Below are 21,230 nucleotides of genomic sequence, written 5' to 3' on the forward strand. Positions count from 1 at the left end.
TCGGTATGGTATTATAGCATGTTATAAAATAGTACCTTACCGAGTTTGAATATTACAGGTAAATATTAAGCGGCCATATATATATGCCTCATATCTCCGCTTAAGAAAACCCATAAGAAACAATTTCTTTATTTCACTTAGAAGAGAAAAAAATTATAATTTTAAATAAAGGAATATTTTATTGAAGGAATATTAAATAAAGGAATATTTTATTGCATATGTATATTTACCATGTCCGGAGTTCGAACTCTGAATCCTCGGCATTAGGAATTTATTGCTTCCTACCATTTTACCCTACCGGTCACACTTGGCTGTTTGACTTAAAACAAGATTAAGTAATTTCCAGCGTATTTACAATTTAACCATATTTGTCCCCCTATATAAGCCCCCTAATTTCTAACTGTGCCACATAGTGGGTACCCTAAATTGTCGACAATAATTTCTTTTAATATGGTAATATATTATCTTATNTCATTTCCTTGTTGCCATTCTGTAGTAGAAACTATGGTTCAAAATTAGTTACCAATTCCTTAAAAGATAGAGACCCATAAAATAATAGCTGACTGAGTTTGAAGTTTATAGGTCAGTATTAAGGGGAGCTATGTGGTCTTATAAATACATGCAAGTATGTATGAGCAACAATATCTCCATTTTAACACTATTATACGCACTTAAAAATATATACCCACGTACTTAAATTTTGTGCCACAATGTGGGTCCTCTAATATGTCTATAATTTTTTCCTTTACTTTGGTAGTATAGCTTATTATAAAATAATCCCTTATCGAGTTTGAATATTATAGGTTAGTATTAAGGGGAATATGGGATATTAGGGCGGAATTCAGCTAAATTTTCGCAATTACGATGAAAAAATTTGGCTAAACAAAAGCCTTTTTTTTTCACATATCGCAAAATGCGATACGTTTACAAAAGTACGGGTTTCTGATTGGTATAATTGAGCCATCTTAATTGCGAAACTTTAGCTGAATGCCACCCTAATGTCAGTAAGGATATGAATTTTTCGCAGCTAGATGATAAAGTTAACAATCAGTTATCCTATTCTTGACTGTTTTGTACTTCTTTAATTCAGTTAATTTAGAGAAAATAATAAATTTTTGTCAAATTTTAGCTATATCCACTTAATTATGGACATAGAATTGTTAGAAAATCAATAAATTGGACAGGACGTTATTTCGTCTGACCATTGATGGGGGGGGGGGGGGNAGGGGGGGGGGGGAGACTTAATAGTTATTTTAGGTTCTAGTCAATTTTATTATTATATATCTATTATGAGGAAAAAAAATTTAATACCTCCATAAAGTTCGGTTTCTCATTACTGAAGTAGTGAAGCAGAGGGGGGGGGGACAAAGAAATTTTAGTTATTTTTTCCTTTGGTTTTGGGCCCTTTTGTTTGTTTTCATATTTATCGGTCAATATTAAGGGGAGATATAGGGCCATATATGTATGCAGTATGTAAGAAACAACTTCTTCATTTTAACACTTTTATTATATTACACTCTTAGTAAAGCCAAAAACTATAAATTTAAATAAGGGGATATTTTATTGAAGTTAGAACATTCTAAATTAAATAAATAAATATTATTTCTATTAAATATAATTTTTAAGTATTGACCAATATCCGTAGTTCGAGCCCCGGACCCTCGGGGGTAGCAATGTGTTGCTTTCTACCACTTAACCCAACCATTCCGTTCACACTTGGCTGTATGATTTAAAACAAGCTTTTTAAGTAATCCCCCGCGATTCTTCAAAGGAACCATATTGTACCGTGTACCCTAATTTTTAACTCTGCCACATTGTGGGCCCCCTAATNAAGAAACAACTTCTTCATTTTAACACTTTTATTATATTACACTCTTAGTAAAGCCAAAAACTATAAATTTAAATAAGGGGATGTTTTATTGAAGTTAGAACATTCTAAATTAAATAAATAAATATTATTTCTATTAAATATAATTTTTAAGTATTGACCAATGTCCGTAGTTCGAGCCCCGGACCCTCGGGGATAGCAATGTGTTGCTTTCTACCACTTAACCCAACCGTTCCGTTCACACTTGGCTGTATGACTTAAAACAAGCTTTTTAAGTAATCCCCCGCGATTCTTCAAACATAAAGAGAGAGAGACAAATGTTTTTAATTTTAACACTATTCTACGCACATAATATATATATATACATACTTAAATACTGTGTCATATTGTAGAGTGTCTTTAAATATTTCCTTTGGCATGGTCCTAATTTAGTATGTTATAAGATAATCCCTGACCGAGTTTGAATATTATAGGTTAATATTAAGGGGAGATATGGGGTTATATATTTACACAGAATACAAACAACAACTTCCTACTTTTAACACTATTTTATGCACTTAAAATATATACATTCATACTTAAATATTACGCCAAAATGTGGGCCCCTAATTCGTTTATAGCCTTTCGTTATAACCTCGTTATTTCCTTTCGTTAGGTTTTATGTTATACAGGCTATAAATTGCACTCTCATATTATTTAAGCAAAATTACCTGAAGTGTTGGCCACATATTTCATAGGATCACGCATTATGTAGTTCAATTATTATATAATGCCACACAATATATAAGGTATCATATTGTATGAACCATCATTATTATTATCATCATCATTATCTAGGTGTAGGCCACTGTACCACATATTATAATAGAAAGTAGTGCCGTAACTACCAAAGTGCTGACATAAAATAGCCCAGGTGGTCGAGGAATTATGAGTTAGAATCCCCTTACAGTTTGGCTAACAATAAAACGTTTTCATGGTTTTCAATCCCGTGTAACGCAATAGCCTAATAGTGTCACTAGTGTAATACTATCAGAGGTAATCGGGTCCCGGGTTGGAAACTCTTGCCATCGAGCTAACCCTTGGAGGTTTTCCTCTTAAAGTAATGCGGTAGTCAGTAGTCTGGTTGTCACAATATATGTGGCCTCTAAAAATATAAAAAATTTTATGTTAATGTTAGGGGAAAATGATGGCGATTAGCTGAGAAAACATATAGATTGTAACGTGAAGCAGGGTAATCAACGCTCCAATATTTTGTATTTATTGATATTACAATTTGCCCCCTTGTAACCACTCTTATTTCTCTATAATTGTCCAACATGATGTGGTATATATGTTTCCGTGAAGGACCAAAATCAAGAGAATGTCGACTTTCCACAGTGAAGGTCAACAATCACATAGTCGCTTTGGTGAATGTCCGAAATATTTCTTATATCCGATTTGATATTAATTTATTCGCTGATATAATTATATTTATTCGATATTTTAATACTTACTGAGGATATATTAGGAGAAATATTAGTGTTCGGAGTAATGGGCATTGGCTCTGAACCTTGAAAAAACATTGACGTAGGGCATACCGGGCAAATGTGTACCAGGCAGTGAAACTTAACTAGGCCTAGTATATACTTCGGACATTTACCGAAGCGACTATGTGATTATCAGCATTCACGGGTAGAAGTCAACAACCACCAATTTTGATCATTCACAGTATCATATATAGACAATGTAACAATGTATGCTGGTTAAATTGAAAATAAATACTTATTTGGGGTATATGAGCATAATTTTAGCAGCTATGTAAATAAATTTTTAAAAAAAAATTAATTGTTAATGGTCATTTACATTCTTGAAAATTTCACTACACGCGAGGACAAAATTGTTTCGAAAAAAAAGCTCTATCGCATAGAAATTTGATGTTCACGTTTTGTAAAGCGAACTGAATTATATCAACTTTTTCGCTTATAAACAAAAAAATTTCTAACTACAACAAATGAATATATGTGCAATTGCTTAACGCTTAAGAAAAAATAGCTCTCCAGTGTTGACCTCTCTTCTTGAACCCACGCGAACCTTTGCTGTTACCCACACTTATGTAAACAAAGCCCTTTTTCTTGTATTATCTGAAGTTCTCAGCAAAGGGCTGCACACGAATCATAGGTGGGAAAATAGCTTCCCAACGACATATTAATTCATGAAGTTGGTGGTAACTATACTTCCCATAGCCTTATAAAAGGTTCAAACAAAATGGTGGTTCAAAATAAAAGGAATGTGTCGATTTTTTGTTCCTCAATGGATATTAAATTTAGCATTAAATATGTTTCTATAGACTTATTCCATATTATTAATTATTCATTTTATTAACATTAAATTCGGTCTATGCCCGAATTTTTTTTAGCACTACAATGACAATATCATCTGCTATTGTGAATTATCGTTATAACGGTGTTTCACTATAATTCTTCTCGCTCTCTTAATTCGTGTTTTCGAGAGTAATTAATTTCCTAAATGGATACTAAAATTAACCTTAAATAATATAGATCGTTCCCTTAATTCATGTTTTCGAGAGTAGCTAATTTACTAAATGGATACTGAAATTAACATTAAATAATATAGATCGTACCCTTAATTCATGTTTTCGAGAGTAGTTAATTTATTAAATGGATACTGAAATTAACATTAAATAATGTAGATCGTTTCCTTAATTCATGTTTTTGAGAGTAATTAATTTCCTAAATGGATACTAAAATTAACATTAAATAATATAGATCGTTCCTTCAGTTCATGTTTTCGAGAGGAGTTAACTTCCTAAATGGATACTATAATTAACACTAAATAGTATAGATCGTTTCCTTAATTCGTGTTTTCGAGGGTAGTTAATTTCCTAAATGGATACTAAAATTAACATTAAATAATATAAATCGTTCCCTTAATTCATGTGTTCGAGAATAGTTAATTTCTCGTTATTTTCAGAATAAGCAACAGATAATTACGATGTGTAAGATAACAATTCTTTTTTTGCTGTGTCATTTCAATAATCACGTTATTTCTGAAACGCTTGAGGTTCATAGAATCAAAAACTAGTTTTATCAGATGCACACGGGAATTCAGTTTTATCTGTTGAGATATCTATAAAAAATTTATTTACTTTGTCGCACATTTTTCTCGGAAAACCGTAAACTTGAAAATAGTCTAAAAAAAACTTGTTGGGCTAAAAATCAGTGTCGTGGAGGTAAAAAATTTAGGGGAGGGAGGGATGTTGGAATCTAAAGTAACTTTTGATAAGATAATTTTTGATGAACAACTAGCAAGTTTTTTTACTCAAGTTACATTATTTTTTATTTATTTATTACTTCCATGATTTTCCTAAGACGGAGGACCTTTTTATGGAACTAACCGGCATTTGCGTTACATGGAGAGGCAGACCTCGAAAACCTCTCACGGTTAACTTAGCAGGAAAGGGATCTAACCCATGGTCCGCATACCACTGTGGATATTTTACTTCAGCATTGTGGCCAGTGCGAGCCGGATGCGGAATTCATATTGATCAGCCATCGCTGGGATTCGAACTCGGTTCACCTCATTGGAAGGCGATAGCACTATCCCCTGAGCTACTACGGCTCAAGCAGATAAGACTTGAAAACATTTTAATAAAAATAAATGAATTATTAAAATTATATAGTAAAATTTAGTATTTTCTTCATTGAAATTCTTAAACCACATTTCACTTAACGTGGTATCGGGAAGTTCTGGCCACACTACATCTCCGAGTTGTCTTTATTTTAACAAATTATTAAGATTTCATTGCATTTCTGAGTTTCATATATTTCGTTAGAAAAAAATCTTTTAAAATGAAAAAAAAAAAAAACTGACAGAGGTCAAAAATTAACAAAACTTTTACGTACACTGTTGGGCAGGCTAATTCACAAATTACATGCCCGAATGTAATTTATGTCAAAGCTAAACATTCTTAGATAAGACGTATTTACAAAGAGAGAGAAATTAAGAAGATAACCAAAATTTTCATTTCAATTTAATTAAAAACAGTAAATTAGACTAGCATAAGTATCGCATGTCTTTGTTTGGGCTATTCCACTATGCATTTAAAAAAACCGCCCGGGATACAGCTTGATTTGTAGGGCCAATGTCTAGGAAGTCGTGAGTTTGATCCCGGCCGGCTGAAGATTCCCCGTGAGCAATATGGTGATTGGTGCACTCTAAATCTGTCAGGGTCAAAAATTCCCATAACAAATCAATACCTCTGGAGGTGCTGGATCGGAGATTGATCGTGCTCTGGTTCAATTCGGAGTTACGAATGTGTCCTCCTTGTAAAACGGGCTGTGATTTATGCGTGTGGCAGAAGTCGAATTCTCGGTCATAGATGGCACCACTGGAAGATAAGAAAAAGTGAGCCCATCTGCTTTAAAATAGGCTTGTAAATATTGACGAGTGTCATAAGGCAACAACAATAGCTAAAGAAAATTATTGGTGCATAATCCTCCTAACTTTATATCGCAGAAAGGCAAAACAAAACAGCAATTGAGAATAAAAATAAGTGGAAACGATATTTTTTAAATTACCAGTTCTCTAAATTTTTAAATTTCATAAAATTATGTAAAAAGTTATGAAAAGGAATTAACAACAATATAGTTTTTTTTCTTCGTATTGTTGGAATGAATAAGAATAAACTTATCCAAGGGTATAAAAAATAAGCTACTTTTGACTCACTAAATCTTATATATACAATAAAATTCAGTAACGTTTTGTAACGTCAGTAACTTATTAAATATAATTTATTTTGTCATACAACTTATACATCGTTTATCCGCCTCATTCCGTTAGTTCTGTTTAAATATTTAATGCGTGATCATAATTTTTGCAAGCTCTAATCATTAAATTCTATTTTACTCATGTTGCAGATCGATATAATTTTCGAACCTTGCAATGTGAATAACTTTTGATCCAATCATCGGTTTTTCACGTACTAAGTGCAATTTTTAATGGTTTGAGGTGTGGACACTATGGATAATGTAATATGAATTTATAGCAGTGGGGGAACGATATTTTAAGTAACGAAATCAAGAACAATTTTTTTTAAAAATAAATATATCTTTTTTTAGGAGGATTCTGGCTCTTGTCCTATAAAATATGGATTCTTTACGTCACAATACGTCACATACTATGTCACATACGTCACATATACGTCCCATACGTCACAATAGAGCTGACAAAGTGCTATTAATATGGGGAAGTGAGCAATGAGGGCTCAGAGTGTTCGCCTTCTAATGAGGTAAACCGGATTCGAATCCCATCGATGCCTGATCGATACGAATTCCACATCTGTCTTGCACCGACCACAAGACTGACGTAAAATATCCTTAGTGGTAGACGGATCATAGTTAAGAGATCCCTTGCCGTCAAGCTAATCATGAGAAGTCTTCGTGGTTTTCCTCTCCGTGTGATGCAAATGCTGGTTAGTTAGATCAAAAAATCCTCCACGAAAGCAAATTTCCCCCAATACTTAAGGCAGGAGTTCCCTTGTGTTCTGGATTAGGTTCAAAACTACAAGGATACGGAGTCGAACATTAGTAATCGTAAATCCTTTCTGTTTAAAAAAAAAAGAAAAAAAATTACTGGAATTTGATACCTTTAGTACTGTTGTGCCAGCCGTAATTATATTCTGAGTTACAAACATCCTATATTTTCCATGCGAAATTGTTTCCTTTTATTAACTTTGCACCCCTACTGAAGATGCGACATCAATATCTCTTCTGATTGTTACTGTTTATTTTCTTTGTAATGTTTGTTTGCTTAGTTAATTTCTAAGTAGCACTGTTTTTTGGATTTCATATTCAATATTCCACCTATTTGTTAAAACTCTAATTTGAAAATTTTGAATATGTTTGCTCATGTAATTGAACTGTTACGCTCACTTCGAACTTTCGGAGTGCCCCTGGATGCCCCCTTACGGGGGCGGGACGGGCTTAAGCTTGTTATTAGTAATCGTAAGCCCAAAAAATTGGATCGGCTGTTCAACGGCGGTTATAAAATAAAATAAAACATGGGGATGGGCAATCACAATCTGTACAATATTATTTTGGTCGATCGGGCAGACATTAGTTCATAAATATTAATTTCATTTTTAGGTAATTACTTTCGGCGTATTCTAAATTCTCAAATATTGATAATTTGTCAGGAAAAAAAAATGAATTCAAAAGTTAATTTTAATGTTATGCAAAAAAATTTAAGTGTTGGCATTTTAATACATTAGATCAATTAAGCATTTAATAAAGCATTTTAATACAAAAGTTGGCAATCAAAAGAGTTAATATTTCATGAGCTTTCAATTGAAAATAATAACGGTATTGCACGAGAAAATAAGTCAATAAAACTTAGATAACCGTCGCTTTATTGTAAATTTTTAAAGAAGGAATTCGTCGGTTTAACAGATTTTCGCTCAACTTTTTTTTATGCATTTAATTTTCATTCATTAAATCTTTTCTACAAATAAATCCTCTAGTTTATTATAAACTAGTGTTTAGAATAGTTGAGTTTGAGAAAAGTCTCATTTTCTAAGGAAATGATATTTTGCCATATTTCTAGGTAGAGTTCCATTACAACTGACATTTTATTTAGTGTTACTAGTACAAAAGGGCATTGTTAATGGTGACAAAATATAACAAACTGCCTGTCTTCTTTTTTTCCTTCGAAAATGTGCTTCTGTGAATGACCGAAATCGGTGGTTGTTGACTTCCACTTGTGAATGTTGACAATCACATAGTCGCTTTGGTAAATGTCCGAAATCTATACTAGGTCTACTTAAGTGCCACTGCCCGGTATGCCATACATCAATGTTTTTTAAGGTCAAGTGCGACTGCCCAGTAAACATTTAACCGGTACTCCGAACACTGATGTTTCTCCTAATCTATCCACAGCAGATATTAAAATATCAAATTAATAAAATAATATCATCGAATAAATTAATTTCAAATCGGATATAACAAATATTCACCAAAGAGACTATGTGATTGTAGACATTCACCGGTGAAAGTCGACATTTTCTTGATTTCGGTTGTTCACGGAACAAATGTACCCCATTACTATTTCTTAAATATTTTAAAATATTCTAAAAACTACTTTTTTCACGCTTAAACTTTTCATTTATTTTACAAATAAAACCTGCCTTAGAAATTATCCAAAAGAAATGATATAATTTATTTAAGCAGTGTTTTCAATCGTTTCCCGTTTTTGAAAGAGTTTTTAAAAGGAGCCAAAAAAAATGCTATCATAAGCCCCAGGCTAGTCACAAAATGTCCTAATTTTGCCCTAGTCCTACTCTTTGCCTTGTCTTTTCTGAACAAGCCTCCGTTAGTTAGTTAACTATTTTTTAATTACAATTGTAAGGAGCCGTGATGGCTCAGGGGATAGTGCGTTTGCCTTCCACTAAGGGGAACCGGGTTCGAATCACAGCGTTGACTGGTCGATATGAATTTCGCATCCAGCTCGCACAGACCAAAAATATTCTCAGTGGTAGACGGATCATGGGCTCGAGTCCCCTTGCCGTCAATCTAACCGTGGAAGGTTATTGTGGTTTTTCTTCTCCATGCAAAGCAAATGCGGGTTAGTTCTATCAAAAAGTCTTCTACGTAGGTAAATTTCTTCCAATACTTGATCCAGGAATTCCCTTGTTTTCTGGAGTGGTTCTAAAACTACAAGACCACGGAGTTGAAGATTAAGTAGTCGTAAACACAAAAAATTAGGTCGGCTGTTCAACGACGGTTCTGAAATAAGATATAGTTACAACAGTAATTAACATCATTTTTATTATGAAATCACAATAGTTATTAGTTTAATTTTTATAACTCCTAACTAGACTTTTAGGTTATTGTTTACATAAGGGACCTTCAAAAATTGGAGAGTGAGTTAAGATCCTTTATCTATTACAGTCCATTGAAATTCGCAACACAATTCACGTGATGATATTTATAAACACGGGTACGCTTCATAATTTGCATGTTAAAGTAAATGATGGTGAAGAAACCGAAAATAAATAAAAAAACAGTCATAGTAGTTTGACGGTGTATGTCAATAAGTGGTGTAATAAAACATGCATGATATGATATCAGGCGATAAAATCAAAAACAAGATAACAATCAAAATCCGTGATCTGACGTATGCTACTCTTTTAGTGAAAAAAATGCAATTTTAGAAATCTAATTTGATTCATTACGTTATGTTGAACAACGTTATACTTTAATGGAAGCACTATAAATATTTGATGCGCAGGTCGGGGAGTTCAAACAAGCCTTTGGATTATTCAACGACGCAACTACAGGTGAGTGCAGATTGTCCACTTTGTATACATAGTTTTAAGATTCGGTATTACATTTGTTGGTTTCCTTACAAAGCATTTTTAAGACTTATTTAAAACCAAAGTATAGTTGAACCTCGATTTAACGAATTGATTGGGATCAACAAATACATTCGTTAAATCGGATATCAATTTTCTTTAAAGATTATGGTATAAAAATATCAATGCAAAATACCCTTAGATATTCAGGTATGAAAAAAGTGGTTATTGTTTACTACGGGCTTAAAAATTATAAATTATGTGTTAGGGAATCGACTTTAAAATGATTTTAATTATTAATTGCTACTTGCTTTTGAAACTTAATGCATACATATAATTACACATTTGGATTAGGGTGGGAAATATTAAAAATTTTAACAGTTTTAGTTTTATGTGAGAATTTTTTCCAGCTATTGTCGTTCGTTAAATCAAAGCTGAAAATTTGTTAAATGATTTGTTAAATGTTGATTTTAGCACCCTTTTTGTCAGGACAGAGAAAATATTCGTTAAACCGGAGAATTCGTTAAATCGAAGTATGTTAAATCGAGGTTAGACTGTAGATGTTATCGCTAAAATATAGGAATCAGTTATTCTACAAAGTATTTAGCTAATGTGAGGAATAACTAGATCAATTCGTTAAAGAAGCCAAAAAAAAGTTTCATTTCTCAAATTGCTAAGGTAATCTAGGAATTACCCAGATAATGTGCACATTACCTACTATGTGCTCTTTGAAGTTTTCTAGGGCAACAACAGCGTTTCTGAGCTCTTAAATTAATGTTTTTTTTTCTTTATCTAAACAATCAACTGCAACAATTTAACTTTCAACTCATGAGTTACTAGAATCAATCACTTCAAAAACTGTAATACAAAGAATTAAATGTTTTAAAATCGTTGCAGAAATCAGTTATTTTACAAATTATCTAGCTAAAGTGAGGAATAACTAGAGTAATTCGTTAAAAAAGCGAAAATAAAAAGTTTCAGTTCTCAAATTACCTAGGTGATCTAGGAATTACCTGGATAATGTGCTCATAAATATTAATCGTTAACAAAGAAATAGTGAATAAGACTTTTTGAATATTGCACATTGCTTTCCAAACTTTTGGTTTAGGAATAAAAAGTTTATTAGTGCTATTTCGAAATCATCAACAAAAAAGCAACAATCAATTGTGATTTTTTTAATCATACAATAATACTTTTCATACTTCTGGTATGAATACAAAATTTATTGATATTGATCTCAAATATTAGTCATGAACGAAAAGAAATTACGTTTATTGAATTTTTAATAATACTTTTCATACTTTAACCATCGAAACAAAATTTATTAATATTGATCCTATACATAAATCAAGGAAAAAAATAACAAATAATGGTAATTTTCAAAATGCAAAATGCCTTTCTTACTTCCGGTAAACTAATAAAACTTTTTAATATTTCTAATAATGATTTATTTAACAAAGCAAAAATATATCTAGTTTTTTTTCTGATTTTGCAAAAGCAGTACGTAATTCTAGGACTTCAAAAATAACATATTAGCAGGCTACATTATTTTTGAAGTTGAAGTCAAAGTTTTCAACATTCATGAAAAAGAGAGAAAATGAAAATGAAGCGTTTTTACACCTGGTTATTAGAATTTAGATGAAAAATTAATGTTTACAAAATATCATTACCAAAAAAAAAAGTGTAAAGCAATGTATTCTTAGATTGAAGAAAACACTGGGCTCCCTCATATACCCTTATTTATGGAAACCGTTTAACTGCAATATGAACTGCTGTCTGTATTTATAAATATTTTTGTTCATTTAATAGACGAAACGTATTCAAGGTAACACAGAAGAAGAATAGCTGTTGATACACCTGTTATCTTTGCCTTGTCATTATCATTAGAAAGAACCTCGTGACTTAAAACGTCATGTATCAGAGCACGGATAAACTTGTTCCCAATGAACAAGGGGTGAGTTACATCTCTTTTTTTTCTCATGTTATCTATAGTTAATCACATCATGTGCGTATTTTTATATAAGTTCCATAAAATGTTTTTTTTCTTTTAAAAGAAATATTAAATATCGTTTGCTAAGTGAAATATTTATCTAACGAAATAGACGTCTTCAGTGTCAACACTCTGCATTTTATAACAGAAAAACGAAATAATTTAAAACTAAAAAATCTCGTCTTTATGTATTTCACTTTTAAGCTCGATGATATTTAGTTTTATTTATTTTAAAAGAATGCATTAAATATCGTTTGCTAAGTGAAATATTTATCTAACGAAATAGACGTCTTCAGTGTCAACACTTTGCATTTTATAACAGAAAAACGAAATAATTTAAAACTAAAAAAATCTCGTTTTTATGTATTTCACATTTAAGCTCGATGATATTCAGTTTTATTTATTTTAAAAGAATGTATTAAATATCGTTTGCTAAGTGAAATATTTATCTAACGAAATAGACGTCTTCAGTGTCAACTCTTTGCATTTTATAACAGAAAAACGAAATAATTTAAAACTGAAAAATCTCGTCTTTATGTATTTCACTTTTAAGCTCGATGATATTTAGTTAAATCATAATGTAGTTCATGTCAGCATAAGTTTAATTATGTTTCCTTTTAAGTTGAATAACTTTATCGTAAAATCAAGTTCAAGAAATACGATAATAAGTTATAATCTTAGGTTGTTGTTGATTTGCACAGCATTGTGATTCGCCATAATTTCTCACTGATGTAGTGAAATCCATTTAATTTCTTTCGATAAATATTTAGGATTTTTTACGTTTTTCTATCCTTTACGTATAATCATTACAAAGTTTCCATTTTTTGTAAAATATTTTACGGGGTTAAACTTCGTCAGGTAATTAACAATGTTCACTGGATTCACCACCCTTTTCAAGGCAGCTCGGGTTTTTTTTAAATTTTGTCAGGCATAGTGTATAACACCTCTCGCTTGCATTTCAAATCATTAAAATCTAATGCAGACTAAACAGTTTTCTGGTATTTATGTTATTAACACTATAAAAACTGAAACTTAGTATATACCTATATTTGCCCAAAAGCAGTCAAAATGACTGCATTGTAAAGGAATAAATAATGTTTAAAGAATTTTGTTTAAAATTAATTTTTAATATTTTTTATATTTTTTATATTATTTACAGTTATATAACAAGCTATTAGTAAATATCAACATTAAAAAAATTATATATTGTGCAAAATTCTAAAAAATAGTGTCATTATATACATTATTGTTTTTCTAATTGAAATTAAAAGCAGTCAAAATGACTTCCGTAAGCAATCTAGTGTTAAATTCTTGGATAATGAAATTCTGTTAAATATAACTTTATAGCTGAGGATATATTAGGAGAAACATCAGTGTTTGGAAAACCGAGTAAATGCATGCTAGCGAGTGGCACTTGACCTTAAAAAAACATTTATATAGAGCATAAAGGGCAAATGTATCATCATCATCATATCTGGCTAGACAACCCAGGGTGGGCCAGTGCCTTCCTTTGAATTCGAATCCACTTCTCTCTACTTTTGACACTTGTTCGCCAGTTTTTCTCCTTTAGAGTAATGTCTCCTTTAGAGTTAGTTTTCTCCTTGGGCAAATGTATACTGGCTTTAATACATAGCTAAAGCTACACAAAATATAAGCTATTCTAGGGAGCTTTATACAAAAAAGATGTCCTCGTGAACCCTTTTTTTTTAATAAAAAAGGATTATTTAAATTTTTGAAATTATTAGAAAACTTATTTTTAAATTTGTTACAAACCATATTATTTTTAGTTTGTTGCCTCATTAGAAAACATTTTTTCTGTTTTGTTTTTGTTTCACGAGTTGAAATTCGAATGTTTATTTACTTCTGATAAAATATTTATATATGTTACTGCGAATGACAGAAATGGGTGGTTGTTGACTTCCTACTGTGAATGTTGACTATCACATAGTCATTCAGGTAAATATCCGAAATGTATACTAGGTCTAGTTTAGTTAAGTGCTACTACCCGGTATACATTTGCCCGGTATGCCCTAATTCAATGTTATTTTAAGGTCAAGTGCCATTGTCCGGCATGCATTTAACCGGTACTCCGAACACTGTTTCTCCTAATCTATCCTCAGCAGATATTAAAATATCGAATAAATATAATAATATCAAAGAATAAATTAATATCCAATCTGATATAACAGATATTTTGGACATTCGTCAAAGTGACTATGTGATTGTTGACATTCACCTGTGAAAGTCGACATTCTCTTGATTTCGGTCATTCTCGGTAACATATACACTAAAACTTTGAAATACGTGAATTGTTAAAAAATTCTCCTTACTTATGAATCTTTCCACTACAAATTGATGGATTCTGAAATATCAAAATTTTGAGCATTCAAATTTTTGATCAAAATTTAGTTCAAAATTTTGAGCATGGAAATATTGAACATTCCAATTAAAATTCTTTTTTCCAGGGTCTCTTTCTCCTATACTTTTATAATTAAACAATTAAACAAGTAATATTAAAAAAAAAAATTTTGAAGTCAATTCCTACTTAGGTCAACAAAAAAATTTTTTATTTTAGTTACTTTTTATTAAATGATTATAATTTTTTCTCCCATATAAAACTAAAATTAATTAGTTAAACTTAATGAATTAATTAATATTTGAAAAAAAAAACTGTATTAACATCAAGTGTCATTCACTATAAAATTTTTAAAAAAATGTATTTGAAGTTGAGTGGATGAATAAAAAGTATTTCATTAACGATTGAAAATTGGAACAAGATATATAGGGAGAGTGTGAACTAAAAGTAGGAATTAAAGTAAAAAAGGCACGTGGTATCAGACAACAATAAAAGTATAAATTTAGTGACGTGGACTACGCTTGCTACCCCGTAATGTTCTTTATTGAATTCATCAGACAGCCGACCGGCCTGTGTAGGGGGCAGGGAACTGTCCTTGTATCAGAAAGGTTCTGGGTTCGAATCCCGGGCAATGGATGGATGTTCTTTCCTTCTCTGTACTAGCTGTCCTCGCTGTGGGAGCGATGTTAACCCACCTAATATGGTGCCCCTGAAAAAGAGGTCACCAAAATCGCCCTGTAAATGCCTGAATTGACGGATGTTAACACAGGTGGGCATTAGTAATAAAAAATAAAAAAAAGAATTTATCAGACACAGCGAATATAAAGTAATTAAATATTTAATGTTAACATATAACATACTTCAACAATTATTTAACTCATCAAATATAATAAAATACTTTTTGTTTAAGAAAAAATACTGAAATAATACTAAAACCAAGAATGAAATTCAAACTTGATTTTAGAGTTTTACTATTTACCGTTGGCATGAAATAAACTGATTTTTTTATCTCTGAATTCCTTTTCTTTTTATTTCTAATTCATTCAGTAATTTTATTTCATTTCAATGCAGGTTGGAAAAAGTGATTATCAAGCAATTGAAGGAGGAACAGGAGGAGGAGGCAATGGTAACGTAAACCTTCAAAATCATAAAATATGGAGTTAACTTAGAAAAAGAACACATTGAGTCACATTTTAAAAATGTCAATCTTAATACTACTCACTTGCTGTAAACAGAATTTTACTTTAACCCAAGTCAAAGTTCTTGATGGTCTCCTCAAATCATTTTGATGGCTTATGTGAGTTTCAGGGCGATTCATGATGGTCCAACATGATTTGATAGTCACCATCATCCCACATTTTCCATTATGCATTCGTGGTTTTTGATATGAAAGCAAACTTCCATCTTAAGGCCTGGTTTCTTAGGACAGGACGCCGTCAGCTGGAAATCAGCGCTAACCTCTGATTGGTCCATTTGTGAGTTTGATAGTGTACGTCATCGAAAGCTCATCTTGAACCCGATGACGCATACTATCAAACTCACAAATGGACCAATCAGAGGTTAGCGCTGATTTCCAGCTGACGGCGTTCTGTCCTAAGAAACCAGGCCTTTACCATGATAAAAAATGCTACTTCGATACTATATGATTAACTATCAGGAGAAGTTTGTATTCTCATGGATCGTGATGGTACTTGATGGTTCCAACTATACATTTCCATGATGGTTTAAAGGGAATTCTTTTTGATTCTCACGAATATACCATCAAAACAATTTGCTTTTTTATGTTGGACCATCAAAAATCAGTCTGAATTCCTACATTGGGATGATGGTTGTTCATTGATCGTTCTAACTTTTGATTTCTTAGAAATTATGATGGAAATTTCTGCTGATTCAGCATGAACAAACTATCAGAACAAGTTTCCATTCTTCCGTTGGACCATCATAAATCTGTCCGAATTCCTACATTAGGGTGTTGGTTACTTATGGTGATTACCATCAGAAATATAATAGTTCATGATGAAATTATTGATGGTTACCATCAAGAATATGTTGTTCCATCAATGGAAAACCATCAAAAATTTCGACTTGGGAAACAGTATTGATCATTAAATAAAAACAAATTCAATTTTAATTTTTGTGATAATCTTTTTCAAACGATCATCACTGTTTTCTGCTGCCTTCTAATTTTCATTTTATATTCAGAAGCTGTACCCCAGTCATTTCTGTCACAAGTTAAGAAGGCAAAAGAAGAAAACATCGGATGCTGCAGCTTCTGTCTTGCCTTCTTCGCACTTCTCATCGGATCACGTAAGTTTTATAGCTTTAACGTTTATATCAGCAACCATTTTTTCTTTCTGATTTGTCATTTCATATAAAATGAGGTTGTTTTTTTATTTATTATTCACAAAAGGATTAAGCATCTGATTTTTGTTTTACGATAAATTTTGTTTCTCTGAATGATTTATTTATTCACAACTATTATTTATATCAGCAACCATTTTTTTTTCTGATTTGTCATTTCATATAAAATGAGGTTGTTTTTTTTATTTACTGTTCACAAAAATCCATTTTTTTAAAGTATTTAAAGAGATTATAACAGAAAAAATAGGATTAAACATCTGATTTTTGTTTCACGATAAATTTTGTTTCTCTGAATGATTTATTTATTCACAAAAATCCCCCTTTTTTTGAGAGAGAGAATTCAGAGAGATTGCAACAAAACAAATTGGATTAAACATCTGATTTTTATTTTTTTACCATTAAATTTTCTTCTCTAAATTATTTATTTATTCACAAAAATCCATTTTTTTGAAGTATTCAAAGAGATTGTAACAGAACAAATTGGATTAAACATCTGATTTTTGTCACCATCTCATCGGTAAAAGTTATTTTTCTGAATGATAAATCGGAACATCTTTTTTTCAGAAAACGCACTCAAAAGAGAAAACAAAAACTGATTGAATTGTTGCAAGAAGTTCCGTCTCCTCCGCCATGTTATCCGGATTTGTTCCCTACTGACTAATTTAAAAATGATTCCCCTTTGTTTAAAATGGCAATTATTGAGAGACAAGAAGCTGTCATAATAGCTATTTTTGTGTAGTTTTATAGAGCTATGTTTGAATAGGGAATTTTATTTTATTTTATAACCGTCGTTGAATGCCCGACCCAATTTCTGGGTTTACAACTACTAATATTCAACACCGTAGCCTTGTAATTTCCAAGCCAATCCGAAAGACAAGCGAACACCTGGATCAAGTATTGGGAGAAATTTTCCTTCGTGGAGGACTTTTTGATGGAACTAACCCGCATTTGCGTTACATTGAGAGGGAAACAATCGAAAACCTCCCACGGTTAGCTTAAAGGCAAGGGGACTCTAACCCATGATTCGTCTACCACTGAAGATATTTTACGTCAGCACTGTGGTCGGTGCAAGACGGATGCAGAATTCGTATCGATCAGTCATCGCTGGGATTCGAACAAGTTTACCTTATTCGAAGGCGGACGCTCTATCCCCTGAGCCACCACAGCTCATGATTCAGTATTGGAAAACATTAAACACTGATTCAGGTAATCTTTTAAAATGCAATTATTACATGCATAAATATTGACAAGGGAAACGCGCCGCAGGTGGCTAGTATTTCCATAGTTGATCTATTTATTTAGTGTTGTGGTTATATTTTAAATCATAGATGATTTTTAAGTTTTACTTTAATCTCTAAATCACCATTTTATTTCAGTGGTATGGACGCTGGTTATCATCGTCATCATTACAGTTCCAATCGTCATGATTGTTATTGGTAAGTTTAATTAGTTTATATCTTAAAACCATTAATTATATTGAGCTATATGACATAATCTTGCTAGTGTTTTAAATAGTATGTTTCAACTTATATCAACCGATTCCCTGATTATCCCGAGTTAACTCGGGTATGTATACATTGCAAATATTTACTATCCCGAGTAAACTCGGGCATGGCAGAATTCGTCAATATGTTTTGTTTTATCACGTTTTCATTCGGCTGGAAGCAAAACAAAAAATAACAATAATCCGCTGTGATTGAAAGTTTGCCAATTTTTGCTTGGGAGTCTCGTTATTTGTGCGACTGCAGACGTGTTTTGTGCAATTGTATTGGTAGATGAATTTACATAGAAAAAGAGAGTAAAAAAATGGCGTTCGCGATCGAAAGTGAAAGTANTAAATCACTAAGATTCAGTCTTAGTATGTGAAGATTCGATCTAAGACTAGACCTAAATTTACTAAGAGTATTTAATTGTTTTCTGTGGTTTGTGCATACTGTAATTTAAAAACTTTACCTATTTTATCTTTTCTAAATGTGGCATTCCTTTCTTCCAGCGTTCCGAGAAAACCATGAAATAACTCAATGTGACTTACATAGGGCAACGACACTAAAATAAATGCTTGCCCTCCTGCTTCTCCTAAAATATAAAAACGTGGAATTATTTCTTTCTTTAATTAATTGATATTATCTATAGCAGGTAATACTCCATATATTAAGATCGACACATAGTCTGTTTTAATTTACAAATGCCACTGAAACTTCGATATGCACTGTATACGGAAATGAAATCTGCAATAAAATATTAGTTCAAATTTCGACCACCAGGTGCATTCTATTTTAGTAAAACTCATGTTTAAAACGCGTAATATCGTTTTTAGGTATAGCGTGTAGAGTTTCTCAAACCCGTGTAATCTGCAGAAAGTTGTTCTGAAAGAAAAATATTTTGCTAGAAGCCCTCGTTTTTTTCGTATGCAATGGCATATTATAATATTAAAATTATAATGATAACTAGTGTCGAACAGCAGACCCAATGTTGAGTTTACGACTATCAATGTTCAACTCTGCAGCCTTGTAAATTGATTCCTACCCAGAAGACAAGCGAACACCTGGATCAAGTATTGGGAGAAATTTTCCTTCGTGGAGGACTTTTTGATGGAACTAACCAGCATTTGCGTTACATTGAGAGGGAAACCCTCGAAAACCTCCCACGGTTAGCCTAACGGCAAGGGGACTCTAACCCATGATTCGTCTACCACTGAAGATATTTTACGTCAGCACTGTGGTCGGTGCTAGACGGATGCAGAATTCGTATAAATCAGTTATCGCTGGGATTCGAACAAGTTCACCTTATTTGAAGGCCGACGCTCTATCCCCTGAGCCACCACAGCTCATCATTCAGTATTAGAAAACATTAAACACTAATTCAGGTAATCTTTTAAAATGCAATTATTACATGCGGTAATATAAAAATCTATGTTAAATATTGACAAGGGAAACACGCCGCAGGTGGCTAGTATTTCCATAGTTGATTTATTTATTTAGTGTTGTGGTTATATTTTAAATCATAGATGACTTTTAAGTTTTACTTTAATCTCAAAATCACCATTTTATTTCAGTGGTATGGACGCTGGTTATCATCGTCATCATTACAGTTCCAATCGTCATGATTGTTATTGGTAAGTATAATTAGTTGATATCTTAAAACCATTAATTATATTGAGTTATATGACATAATCTTGCTAGTGTTTCAAATAGTATGTTTCAACTTATATTAACCGCTTCCCTGATTATCCCGAGTTAACTCGGGTATGTATACATTGCAAATATTTACTATCCCGAGTAAACTCGGGCATAGCAGAAATCGTCAATACGTTTTGTTTTATCACGTTTTCATTCGGTTGGAAGCAAAACAAAAAATAACAATAATTCGCTGTGATTGGAAGTTTGTCAATTTTTGCTTGTGAGTCTCGTTATTTGTGGGACTGCAGACGTGTTTTGTGCAATTGTATTGGTAGATGAATTTACATAGAAAAAAAGAGTAAAAAAATGGCGTTCGCGAGCGAAAGTGAAAGTAACGCAGATGGTTTTTCAGATTATAAAGATGTGAACATATGCAAAGACTAATATTTAACTTTTTTTCATTTGCGCGAGATAATTTGGGATAGTAAACTGATGGTAAATTAAATATTTTTTATGCCTAAAAAAATTTAACATTTCAACTTAGAACTTGTGCATTATGTTTTGTTTTAGTTCCTTGTATTTATAAATAAAATAAAATAATATGTTGATTTTTTGCAATTTTTTCGAAAAAGTTGGTAAGGGAAGGGGTTAGCTTTGCTTAAATTCCTGATTTATTTTAATGGCCCATTAGCCTCAGAAATGCTACTCTCTTCTCATTACCCATTGGGCATCTGTGGCTAAGCCACGGCGGTAGAGCAGCGTCGCCCACGTCATACAACCACAAACCCGTTTATTGGTCGCGTTACAATCACACAGAAGAAAGGACATAGAACACAGAGAGGGAGAAAGTTTCCTCCATACCTACGGTAGGATGCGAACCCGCAATCACTGGCCAAGTAGTCCAGTACAGTGACCACTAGACCAGTGATCGGCAATTCCTAAATCCTTATTTACGCAATCTATTCATTTATAATATATACTGGGTAACAGAAACCATCCACCAACTGCAAGGATTTCTGAAGATTACAACAGCATCTTCAGGTTATTATTATTATTTTTTTTTTAAATTTAAGAAGCGACTTAAGAATTACAGAGAAGAAGTAAAGATAAAATGAAACATAAAAGATTTTTCCGATCCTCAACGAAGGAAAGAATTATTTCACCTTTTTTAGACTTGACATTAAGAAAAATGAATTTTGTATTAATTTTCGAAAAGTTTAGTTATTCGG

The 21,230-nt window shown here is 32.1% G+C and overlaps 1 protein-coding gene across 3 annotated transcripts in view; it reads left to right on the forward strand.

The window, feature by feature from the left end:
- The first annotated feature begins 9,934 nt into the window (after positions 1–9,934).
- LOC107449028 (transmembrane protein 272) overlaps positions 9,935–21,230 on the forward strand; it is a 28,371-nt gene continuing 17,075 nt past the window's right edge. The window contains exons 1-5 of one of the 3 annotated variants that reach the window (XM_071183021.1): positions 9,935–10,160; positions 11,985–12,129; positions 15,593–15,647; positions 16,724–16,828; positions 19,938–19,997. In XM_071183021.1, the coding sequence (XP_071039122.1) occupies positions 12,088–12,129; positions 15,593–15,647; positions 16,724–16,828; positions 19,938–19,997 (262 nt within the window). In that variant the 5' untranslated portion in view covers positions 9,935–10,160; positions 11,985–12,087. Of the gene's footprint in view, positions 10,161–11,984; positions 12,130–15,592; positions 15,648–16,723; positions 16,829–18,258; positions 18,319–19,937; positions 19,998–21,230 lie in introns of all 3 variants that reach the window. The other 2 variants (XM_043039761.2, XM_043039762.2) reach the window with 2 other exon arrangements.

Source organism: Parasteatoda tepidariorum, chromosome 7, assembly GCF_043381705.1.
Source record: "Parasteatoda tepidariorum isolate YZ-2023 chromosome 7, CAS_Ptep_4.0, whole genome shotgun sequence".
Classification (NCBI taxonomy): Eukaryota; Metazoa; Arthropoda; class Arachnida; order Araneae; family Theridiidae; genus Parasteatoda; species Parasteatoda tepidariorum.